At 36.8% G+C, this 12,135-nt stretch overlaps 1 protein-coding gene across 1 annotated transcript in view; it reads left to right on the forward strand.

Moving 5' to 3' along the window:
* Positions 1-7,426: 7,426 nt before the first annotated feature.
* The window catches only part of ZPLD1 (zona pellucida like domain containing 1), a 47,258-nt gene continuing 42,549 nt past the window's right edge, over positions 7,427-12,135 (forward strand). Inside the window, exons 1-2 of the mRNA XM_055417510.2 lie at positions 7,427-7,451; positions 7,534-7,647. Coding sequence (XP_055273485.1) covers positions 7,542-7,647 — 106 coding nt within the window. The 5' untranslated portion in view covers positions 7,427-7,451; positions 7,534-7,541. The remainder of the gene's footprint in view (positions 7,452-7,533; positions 7,648-12,135) is intronic.

The following is a 12,135-nucleotide window of genomic DNA, read 5'->3' on the forward strand; positions in this document are numbered from 1 at the left end:
AGTTGTGTGAGAAAGAGGTTGTTGGATTTGGTCATTAGAGGGTTTCTAGAAAAAATAGAAGAGTAATTTTAGCAGAAATAAAGGAATAAGGAAACTCCCAGGGTAGAGTGGACAAAAGTTAGTGAACTGGAGATTTAGAATGTACTAATTTTTGAAACAAGTTTCCAAGTAAAGAGCTGAGCAGTAGGGCAGTATCTTTGTCATTTGAGAAGGAGGTTATAGGGGAGAGGAAACAGCCAGGTGACAGGAGAACATGAAATGTGCTACAGGTGTCAGTTCTAACCAATAAATCTTTGATTATCTCTTTGCAGAAATTTTGGAAGAGGAAGTGTCTCAAGTATTCTAGATTATGACCTTAGCTTCCATTTCTCCAATTACCCCTTTTATCTGTTATAACTACTAGAATCCTTGAACACTGTTCCCCTGATGTGATGTTGTATCCTCAACCCAGGCCTAAGGAAAGGGACACATTGTAGTTTTTCCATATACCCATAGGCCGAATGTATCAATCAGTCTGTTAATATGCTGGAGTAACTAAAGAAAAATTTTAAAAAGGAAAAAATTAAAATAAAATAGTAAATAAAAAGGAGTAAATTATTCTATACATTAGTTACTTTAAAAATATTTATTGTTCTGGCATTGGTAAGGGCATTTAGTCCTATGTGTCATCATGTGGTCCTATTTTGCCTTAGCATGTAATGCTCATCTGCTTGGTCTTTAGGTAGCATCTTTGCCCTTGCTGTGTCCACCATGGCTGGCATATCTCACATCTTCTCTATGGACTTTAACACAAACTCCAGGCTTCCAACCTCTTCAGTCTTCCAACTCTAGCTCTTAAAGCCAAGATGTTGAGACCAAAATCTTCTTTGTCTCTAGTAGTCAAAAACTATGCAGTTTTCTCTACTTTGAGTTAAAATAAGATTCTTCGGAAGTCAGAGTTAGGCAATAGTTTTCTTTTAATATGGGTTCTATTCCCATCTTCTTAAAAGGATCAAGAACTGTGGGGCAACAGAGATGAATGGCAGGAAACTCATTCAAAATATTGTCATATTACTCAGGAATCCTGCATGAAGACGGGGAACTTGAGGAATTTCAAGAGTAATTTTGACTATATGAGGTATGACTCATATATGATTATATGAGCTGAAGATCCTAACTATCAATATAGTGCTATCCCTCTGAATGTGTAAGAAATATTCTCCTGTAAATACATACTATATACTTTCTTTAGTCACTCCTTGACTTTTTCCCATAGCACTTACCAAATATATTTTAATGTATGCCATTATTGACTTTCCCCTCTCTAGTTTTTAAACTCTGTGAGGGTAAAGACCATGTTTTGTTCACTACTGGATTAATTCCGAGTACCTTGAGTCTAACATAGAAACTGCTTATAAAAATTTTTGGAATGAATAAATAAATGAAAGAATTAACCAAGGAATACCAAATAGTCGAGTACAGATAGAAAGGGGCTCTTTTATTCTTATGCAAAACTATACCAAAGTATGAAGTAATCTTTATTGGTATTGGTACCCATATAAATACCATTGATTTTTTGGAGGTGGGTTGATATTCAGCCAGACTATATCAGCATGGTGTCCCTTCTCTTTGGCTGATTCTTGTGCTATGCTTGCTCATATGTATTTTGTATGTCACCTCTATTGAGAAATATTGTCATTCCGAAATGATCACACTAATAGTCAATTGTTTAATTAATTGAAGGAAATGAGCATTTAAGATAAATGGCTAAATTATCACTTTATTATTAATTTGTTATTATATTTCATGAAAGGATAAAGAAAGTCAATATACTAATATATATCTTCAAAGCTGCTTCAGAATAATAAAATGTATACATATCTTAAAAATGAATGTAGTAAATTATTTAAAAAAGAGTTTTTAGAGTGACTTAGTTCAATCTGTCAGTACCCCCAGAACTAAGGTATAGAATAAATGTTCTAAACTAAACACCGTAGATCATTTAAATGCTATAGACTGCTTGAGAAAACCCTCAACAAAAAGACAAATGAGAAATGCGAGCAAAGGGAAATAAATGAACACTCACTTTGTGTCAGAGAAAACTGGAGTAGGTTTTACTCTAAGGAACAGCCTTCAACCTTCATATTTCCTCATCGTATACATTAGGATCTCTAGAGTCATAAAATTTCTAAATGTCTTCTTGATGACTAAACTTGTTTCCTTCTTTGTTTGAGGCATTATTCAGGAAGCACACAGTGTATTTTATTCTTTGCTTAGCAAGACAAGAATGTTCTATGTTAAGGAATGTATATGCAAAATAATATATTTGTTGAAGTATATTTCTGATGAAAGTTTTATATTTTCATTTCCCTTTTATTATATATGTTGCCTCTAATGTCTCAGTGCAACACAGAAATAAAGACCATAGAGCTTCAGTCTAGACACCTGATCAGAAAACAGATTACTTCATTACAGTATTCTTCAAATAGTATTGTCTCTAGCATGGTAAAACTGGTGATTTTGGAGGGTGAGCTAATATGTCTTTCTTCTAGAGGCAAGACCATGTAACACTGTAAAACTTGACTGAGAAAGGCTGCCTACCAGTACAACTACAGTGCCTCTTTGCCTCAGGTCTTACCTGGGTCCCATTGGCTCCTTTGAAGGCTAACATAGGACTTTATTCTTTTGATTTAAACTTTGATCTCTATTAAAATAACACATTTCTTTCTTTCGCTGCAAACTCTTCCATCTATTTGTAGTATATTAAAGCTTAATCAACTTTTTCTGATCTTTTCTGAGGAGCAGGCTTGGGTGTGTACCATAGAAGCACCAGAAAAGAGGTTAAGCCCCCTGTAGGGGACAGCAAGTCTGTGCAGGTCAGTAAGTGCACAGGAGGGCTGAGAATGAGAGGATTAGGGTGATCACCAATGTCTAAGAGCCAATTTCATATTTTTGTGAATCTGTATGATTAAACAATTTGCTTTGGTTTACTAAAAAAATTCATATCTGAGATTGATGATTAAATATTTGAAGAAATGATTTTTGGTTTAAATTTTCTATTTTTTCCCAACTAGAAATGTATTATATAGAGTGGCCCGTATAAAGGCAATAAAATTAAAGAAGTACGAAACTTTGATGAATTGTTTCTGCAAAACTTATTTCTCAAGAGTAGATAAAGTGCTTTTGAACAGATTCACTTTTTCTCAGGTCACAGGAGTGCTATTTAATAAATTACTTTTCTTGGGTGCTAAGAGCCACCTTTATTCATCTGAAAAGGTTAATGCAGCTGTTAAAAGTGTCCAAGTTGTTCTCAGAGAATAATTTATGCACTGAAACTCTGTTTTATTTAGAAAATTCCGAAAGAGAGAAAAAAAAAGTGCAGTACAAATTAAACACAAGTAGTTATAGTAGTTCATAACTGAAGTTGTTTTTTCCCCCTGAGCTCCATTTATATGGATTGATTTATATCCCTGACCATGTAAAATTTTAGAATTCCCTGTCTTTCAACCCAGGATTTCCTATCTTTCCTTTTACTTAATTTTTTCCCATAGTACTTATTATAAATATACTGTGTTTCACATATAGATTTTGTTTTCTTCTGACTTCCTTCACTAGAATGTAAGTTCCATGCAAATAACTATTTTTCTGATTGCATTACCTCAGTTTCCCTGGACAGTACTAGGCACATGTAAACATTCAATAAATGAATGTAGGAATAAATCAATATTGATCAAATTTACCAAGCAATTGCCAGATTTCCATTTTATGTACCATTGAAAGTATAATTTACCTGTCTCATGATTAGAAAATATAGTAAGAAAACATGGTTAGAAAAGTGCTTTAAAAAACATTCTGATACATAGTCAGCCCTTAACACTCACTGGTACTATCATTAAATCAATTTGTGAAAAGAATACTATTTTTTTACTGTACTCTTTGCCTAAGTGAAATAGAGTCATGACAATTAAGTATATGTTAAACATTCAGTTCAGTTCAGTTCAGTTCAGTCGCTCAGTCGTGTCCGACTCTCCGCGACCCCATGAATCACAGCACGCCAGGCCTCCCTGTCCATCACCAACTCCCGGAGTACACTCAAACTCATGTCCACAGAGTCGGTGATGCCATCCAGCCATCTCATTCTCTGTCATCCCCATCTCCTCCCACCCCCAATCCTTCCTAGCATCAGACTCTTTTCCAGTGAGTCAACTCATCACATGAGGTGGCCAAAGTATTGGAGTTTCAGCTTTAGCATCAGTCCTTCCAATGAACACCCAGGATTGACCTCCTTTAGTATGGACTGGTTGGATCTCCTTGCAGTACAAGGGACTCTCAAGAGTCTTTTCCAGCACCACAGTTCAAAAGCATCAATTCTTCGGCTATCAGCTTTCTTCACAGTCCAACTCTCACATCCATTCATGACCACTGGAAAAGCCATACCCTTGACTAGACGAACCTTGGTTGGCAAAGTAATGTCTCTGCTTTTTAATATGCTATCTAGGTTGGTCATAACTTTCCTTCCAAGAAGTAAGCGTCTTTTAATTTCATGGCTGCAATCAGCATCTGCAGTGATTTTGGAGCCCAAAAAAATAAAGTCTGACACTGTTTCCCCATCTATTTCCCATGAAGTGATGGGACCAGATGCCATGATCTTCATTTTCTGAATGTTGAGCTTCAAGCCAACCTTTTCACTCTCCTCTTTCACTTTCATCAAGAGGCTTTTGAGTTTCTCTTCACTTTCTGCCATAAGGGTGGAGTCATCTGCATATCTGAGGTTATTGATATTTCTCCCAGCAATCTTGATTCCAGCTTGTGCTTCTTCCAGCCCAACATTCCTCATGATGTACTCTGCATATAAGTTAAATAAGCAGGGTGACAATATACAACCTTGACGTACTCCTTTTCCTATTTGGAACCAGTCTGTTGTTCCATGACCAGTTCTAACTGTTGCTTCCTGACCTGCATACAGGTTTCTCAAGAGGCAGGTCAGGTGGTCTGGTATTCCCATCTCTTTCAGAATGTTCCACAGTTTATTGTGATCCACACAGTCAAAGGCTTTGGCATAGTCAATGAAGCAGAAATAGATGTTTTTCTGGAACTCTCTTGCTTTCTCCATGATCCAGCGGATGTTGACAATTTGATCTCTGGTTCCTCTGCCTTTTCTAAAACCTGCTTCAACATCTGGAAGTTCACGGTTCACATACTGCTGAAGCCTGGCTTGGAGAATTTTGAGCATGACTACTAGCGTGTGAGATGAGTGCAATTGTGCGGTAGTTTGAGCATTCTTTGGCATTGCCTTTCTTTGGGATTGAGTGAAGACTGACCTTTTCCAGTCCTGTACCCACTGCTGAGTTTTCTAAATTTGCTGGCATATTGAGTGCAGCACTTTCACAGCATCCAGTTTAGCCTGTAATAATAATTCTCAATTCTTCCACAATGAGGACCTCCTCTCTGATTTAAAATAATAATTTTCTCCCTCACAATGCCCATATTATAAAATACATCTGTTAAACAAATTGTATTCACTACGGAAGAATTTTTTTTTTTTTATGAAAAGATCTATTAATGGGTACACAATTTTAAAAGCTAAAAAAAAAAAGATGATGATAAATGGCAACCAAAATAACAGTAACTGTATTTAATGAGAGATGATGTTTAGGTAGCTTGTGCAGCAAACTCTCATCAGAAAGATCTGGAATTGAATTCTAGTCCCTCCACTAGTTTTCCATGTCACTTTAGTATCCTGAGACTTTTTTATTTTTTCAGTACACAGAGTAGAAAATTCAATATCATCCAGTGTTTATAAGGTATGAATGAGGGAGTATAGGAAAATTATCTGGCAACACACTGCCTTCTTTGTGTACAGCATCCACTCAATAAATATTATTTTTCTCCTGTGAGAGAATAAAGCTAGAAAACATTTCTGAATAGTAAAAATAACTCACCAATGAAAATTCCAAACTGAGTCCCTCAGGCTGGGAGACCTCTCTAGATAGAGAGACAACAGTATGTGTCTCCGGTGCCTTCTAGGAATTAATGGAATTCATCATGAGCAGGAAGTTGTGGAGACTAGCATCACTGTGTGTGTGGTGGGATGTACTTTTCAGACATAAGCTGCTGTCTTTCCTAACAATCTTCTGTAGGCTCCAAAAGAACAAGGCTGTTGTAGTCTATCTGAAATGTCCTGAGAAGCTAGACATTGAAAGCACAGGTGTGGTCAAGAGACCCCAAGGTCTGGGTCAGCCATTTGTGTGAGCCTTTTGTTATAGAGTGTCCTACCAGATCAGGCATATGGTTGTTCTTCCAAAATTCATTAGGTTTGTGTCACATTAGGTATGTGACAGTGACAAAGAAGGAAGCTCCTATTGAATTAATATTTTTTTCTGTTTAGTTTTGGGAACAAACTCATGCTTTCCTTTCCCACATCCTCACCAAAGTGACTTTGTTAATAATAAACATGTTATACTAAAAACATGATTCAAAAGCAAGATGTATTTCCTTCCTTTTGCTAAAGACTACACTTGGTCATCTAAGGGCAGGTCATTAAGAACAGCTTAGACATTATTAAGACATTCCCCCAAACCCAAAAGCTTTAAACATGCAATAAATTATTTGAGTAAGCTATTTACAATTTTATTTTCTTTTTGTTTTTTATTCACAGACCAAAACCACCAACCCAAAAGATTTTTTTTCCCCCAATGCACAGACTGTGCTCTGATAACAAGTTGGGCACTTCTAGAAGATGTTTTAACTCTACAAGGCCAGTAAAAGACTTAGGAAAAAAAATTAAAACATCAGGCTGACTGGTATTTAAGTATTAAAGTCAGTTTATATTTATTTGTTTAACACATATTGGCAATTTCTATTATACTCTTCTAAGAATTGAAGGTTTTCATAATTCTATATCAGATATCATCCACTAATGAGCAGTCACTGGAGGAACCATAATATTATTCCACACATAGTATTTTTCTGTTCTTCCTTTGCTTTATTCATTTCCTGAGAAAATGATATATAAACCCCCGATTTTGAGAAATATCAGTATCCTGGAGTTCCTTTGCTGAGAGGAAAGATTTCTTGACATTATTTGTTCATTAATAGTATTGTGGATTCTCTGAAAATCAACTCTTGGGGGTTAAATCCCTCAGACTATGGATATTCTACTTTAAAGGGTATCATTGCCTCCACATCATCTGTCTGCTTTGCTATGCTGTTCTAATCTACCAAATACTTGGTTTGAGCTCTTCCTATTTATAATAAAAATCTTTCATTTACACATGTTTTGATTTATATCTTAGTTCTTCTACTACAAAAGTATAGCTTTGTTATACTTAGCAAACTGGAGTCAAAGAATGAAAATAATTTTGAAATGTTGTAGCCAAGATCTCTGCCTTGTTAATAATTATTTCTGATAGTCCTTAGTGAGCTCTAGTGAGCTTTGCCTGCATGGATGTAGACAGCCTGCTTATCCAACAGTGAGTTGAGATCAGCCTCGGTCTTCCCAGCAAGTAAGAGTGAAAGCTGGTGATGTCCACATGAAAAATAAATCTTTTCTAGGTTTTGCAATGGAACAGATATGGTTGCTGTTGCTACTAACAACTAGAGTGCTTCCAGGGTCTGCTCAGTTCAATGGCTACAATTGTGATGCCAATCTCCACAGTAGATTTCCTGGTAAGTCTGAACCCAATCTTTTCTCTAATTGTATCTGCAAAGAGTGATTATGTTTAAATAGAAAATCATTTAAATGCATATGTAAAATGATGGGGATATCTGTCTTTATTAAGTGGATATTAACAAATGGAAAATGACAAAAGACATTTTTCTGAAGTTGTAATTTATAACCACATTAACATATAAAGTGTTCATTGTATTAGTTTATACTATTATAATGGCTGCTCACAGATGTGAAAAATATTAGCTAATGATTCATAAAATTGGGAGAGGCTAATGTCATTCAAAATTTGTCTCCTTGATGGATTTTTTCTCATAAATTAATTCAGGCTTTAAAAATTTCAATTATTTTCTAATAGATTTATTTAGGAAGAATACTTAGAAAATGATTGTGAAATATTATACAGTACTCAAACAAAATACTATTTCAATGAAATGTTGATCACCAAAAGTACACAGGCCAGCTTCAGAATGTGTTTCACAGCAATCCATTAATATTTTGACAGACATGAGACTTTGACCATCTTGATGGGTGTGTCGCACAGGTTGTTAAAATCTGCATTTTTTTTAGAGATAATTTAAGGTTTCACTTAAGTATTCATCTTTTTATATCAGCTGAAGTTATGGAACCATAGTTCAATATTTATAAAAAAAGGATTAGGTAATCTGAAACTATTTTTCTGCCTATGTATTACAAACTGAAATGCATTCTGCCATGTTTTACATGCTCCTGTGTTTGGAGCACAGCAGAGCAATAGCACGCCTACACAGAGCAATCAGTAGGTAGCTACGTAGTTGATGTGAAGTTTCTAATTTATTTGAACACAGGTAATCTGGCTTGCTCCAGAATAAAGAAAGAATAAGTAAAAATATCTTCATGAGGCCAGATCTAGTATGAGACTATTTGGTAGGTTAAGTGAAATAAGGAGTTCAGGATGGGGAATGTCTAAAAGCAAGTCTACAAAGGTAAGTTCAGGCAGGGTTCTTAATGATTCTGAATACACAAATGATAGGATTTTTTTTTTTAGCCTCTTTACTATGGAAAATTTAAAACATATTCAAAAGTAGAGATTAGTAATAAAAAAAAAAACACACCCATAGTAATCATCCAGCTTCATCAGTTGTCAGCATTTATAAATTTTGTTTCATATGTCTTTCCTACTACTCCCATCTGTAAAATATTTAAAATAAATTCATTTTTCATGTTTCATTATATATAAGTGACAAAAACTTTAAAAATCATTACACTTATTTGTTTAATAAACTTACTAATAATTCCTTAATAACATTCAATATTCAGCCAGTACAGTTCAGTTCAGTCGCTCAGTCGTGTCCGACTCTTTGCGACTCCATGAACCACAGCACGCCAGGCCTCCCTTGTCTATCACCAACTCCCGGAGTTCACTCAGACTCATGTCCATCAAGTCGGTGATGCCATCCAACCATCTCATTCTCTGTCGTCCCCGTCTCCTCCCACCCCCAATCCCTCCTAGCATCAGACTCTTTTCCAGTGAGTCAACTCAAAGTTACCTCTAAATCAATATGGTACATTTGTTGATGCATTTCTTGAGTCTGTTTTAATTTATAGCATACCTTAGCTTTTCTAAAATGCCATTTATCTCTGTAAGTAACTTGGTCATTTGTTTCTTAGAATTCCAACACTCTGGATCTGGTTGAGTGTAACTCCTTTGTTTCATTTAACATGCTCCTCTTTTCCTATATAACCTGTTAACTTATTAGAGCTAGATGTTTGAATAAATAAATTCAGGTTCAGTTGTTTGGGCAAAAGTAATTTGTGTAATGAAAGTGTTTCAACTTTATTTTGTAGGCAATGAAGAGCCATTGCATCTTTTTAAACACACCTTTTTAAGGATTTTATGTGGTCACATTTTATTTGGGAAAGTAGACATTGGGGGAAAGTGTGAAAGACAGAATCAAGTTAGAAGAGGCAGAGAGAAAGGTCCCCAAGGCAAATGGCAACAGAAGCCGTAGAAGGAGGCAGCTATTAAGAGATACAGTATTTTGTGGTGGATACATCAGAACTTGAGAATTGATTTGATTTGGGAGGTGAGCCAAGGAGAAGACCAGAGGGTATTTTGAAATTGAATAATTCAGTGTTGATACTGTTAACTGACACTGAAAGCACAGGCATTTGCATGTTTTAGAAAGGAAGTTTGGATTTGAAAAGAATGACTTTGAAGTACTTTTAGAATGTAGAGAGGCAGCCTCTACCCAGAAGGAGGAAATACAGACTGGTCTGAGGAGAGAGGCTGAAAACTGAAAAAAGCTGTGTGCGAGTTGAATCCCTGTGCAGCGAGTGAGCGATGAATGAGAGACAGGAGGAGGGAGAGGAAAGGTGTGGAAATGCACTGCTCTTTAAATAAGTTTGGTGGGGAAGGAAAGAGGGGGAATAAGCGGAGTCAGCAATTTAAGTGAAAAAAGAGGATTTGGAGATTAGAGGACTAGAGACACCTGATCTATTACATAAGAATATGAATCAGCAAAGGGGAAATATTCAGAGACTGGGAATACTAACAAAAAGAATACTAGCAAAGTATATACATGAGCAAAGGGAAAGTATTCAGAGACTGGAATACTAACAAAGAAATACCTTATGTAACGAGGAAAGAAAATATGGAAGAGATCAATGGTACAGGTGGGGAGGAGTTCACTTTGGAAAAGTGGTAGCTATTTATTTGATTTAGGAAGGAAGAGAGATAAAAGATACAGGTTGAGAAGTTGAGAGGTTCTAATTGTGTTCATCTCCTCAGTGAAGTGGGAGGCATAAGCCCCCAGAGAGGCCTGGCCGAGGCTTGGGAAGGGTAGTCAAGTGTTACTCTATTATGGATGGAAAAGAATGCCAAAATGTAGGAAGATTGCTCAGTAGAGAGAATATAGCTGATGTTGTAGCTATATAGTATACTTGTAAAGGTTAATTGAACATGTGAATGAGCCAAGGAGTGACTAGGACAGCAAAAGAAAGTATTTTTCATGTGGTAAATTTTAAAAATGATGTGGAGGCTTCTATCTACAATAGCACCTGCAGATCACCAGCATCAAAATTATCTGAGATAGTTGTTATGTTAGGACTTCATCATTTCACCCATGATGTGCTGTGCTGTGCTTAGTTGCTCAGTCATGTCTGACTGTTTGTGACTCCATGGACTGTAGCCCATCAGGCTCCTCTGTCCATGAGGATTCTCCAAGCAAGAATACTGGAGTGGCTTGCCATGCCTCCTCCAGGGGATCTTCCCAACCCAGGGATCAAACCCAGCTCTCCTACATTGCAGGCAGATTCTTTACCGACTGAGCAACCAGGGAAGCCCTTACCCCTGATATGTAGTGTCAGAATCTCTGAATGTGGTACGGGGAATTTTTTTAAAATCCTGCAGATGAATCTCATATGCATTATGATTGAGAACAACTGACAGGGTGTTCTATTATTGAGTCCATTATTCCAGTCAAAAGCATAATCATGTATTAAGGAAATATAACTAAAAACCAAATCTTCTCCCAACCCAGAAAGCCTTTCCACTAACATAGCAGACATGAAAACACTCATTGAATTAGCATTAAACCAGAATATGATGTTCGATACAGGCAATTCACTGAAAGTTTGCAAAGGAGGAAAGGAGTCTCACTCTTGTACATAGTCAAGCAGGACAACAAATTATATGCATATTTTCAAAATAAGTAATAACTGTCCTCAAGTAAGAGGGCCTGACAGCACCATTTGTCATGAATCAATTCAGTTCAGTCGCTCAGTCGTGACTGACTCTTTGCGACCCCATGAATCACAGCACGCCAGGCCTCCCTGTCCATCACCAACTCCTGGAGTTCACTCAATCTCATGTCCATCAAAGGTCCGTCTAGTCAAGGCTATGGTTTTTCCAGTGGTCATGTATGGATGTGAGAGTTGGACTGTGAAGAAAGCTGAGCACTGAAGAATTGATGCTTTTGAACTGTGGTGCTGGAGACGACTCTTGAGAGTCCCTTGGACTGCAAGGAGATCCAACCAGTCCATTCTAAAGGAGATCAATCCTGGGTGTTCATTGGAAGGACTGATGCTAAAGCTGAAACTCCAATACTTTGGCCACCTCATGCGACGAGTTGACTCACTGGAAAAGACTCTGATGCTGGGAGGGATTGGGGGTGGGAGGAGAAGGAGACAACAGAGAATGAGATGGCTGGATGGCATCACCGACTCAATGGACATGAGTTTGAGTGAACTCCAGGAGTAGTTCATCCTAAATTTACCTGGTTATTGGGTGACCATTCATGCTAGTGTATTAGCTTTATCCAGAGAAAAAATAAAATTCTCAAATCTTTATGAAAGGAGGTGCTTTTGCAATTTGAAGCAAGGTTCCAACTGAAGTTAGGCTTCCAGCCTTCCCAGACTGTGATATAAGGGTACTGCTTTCCTTGATGTTTATATTTCTAAGAGATAGTTCCCAAGTCCTTAAGAAAGATGTCCCTCAGTCGTAAAGC

Source organism: Moschus berezovskii, chromosome 1 (assembly GCF_049115385.1).
Source record: "Moschus berezovskii isolate FMDL1 chromosome 1, NW_MosBer_1.0, whole genome shotgun sequence".
NCBI classification, from domain to species: Eukaryota; Metazoa; Chordata; class Mammalia; order Artiodactyla; family Moschidae; genus Moschus; species Moschus berezovskii.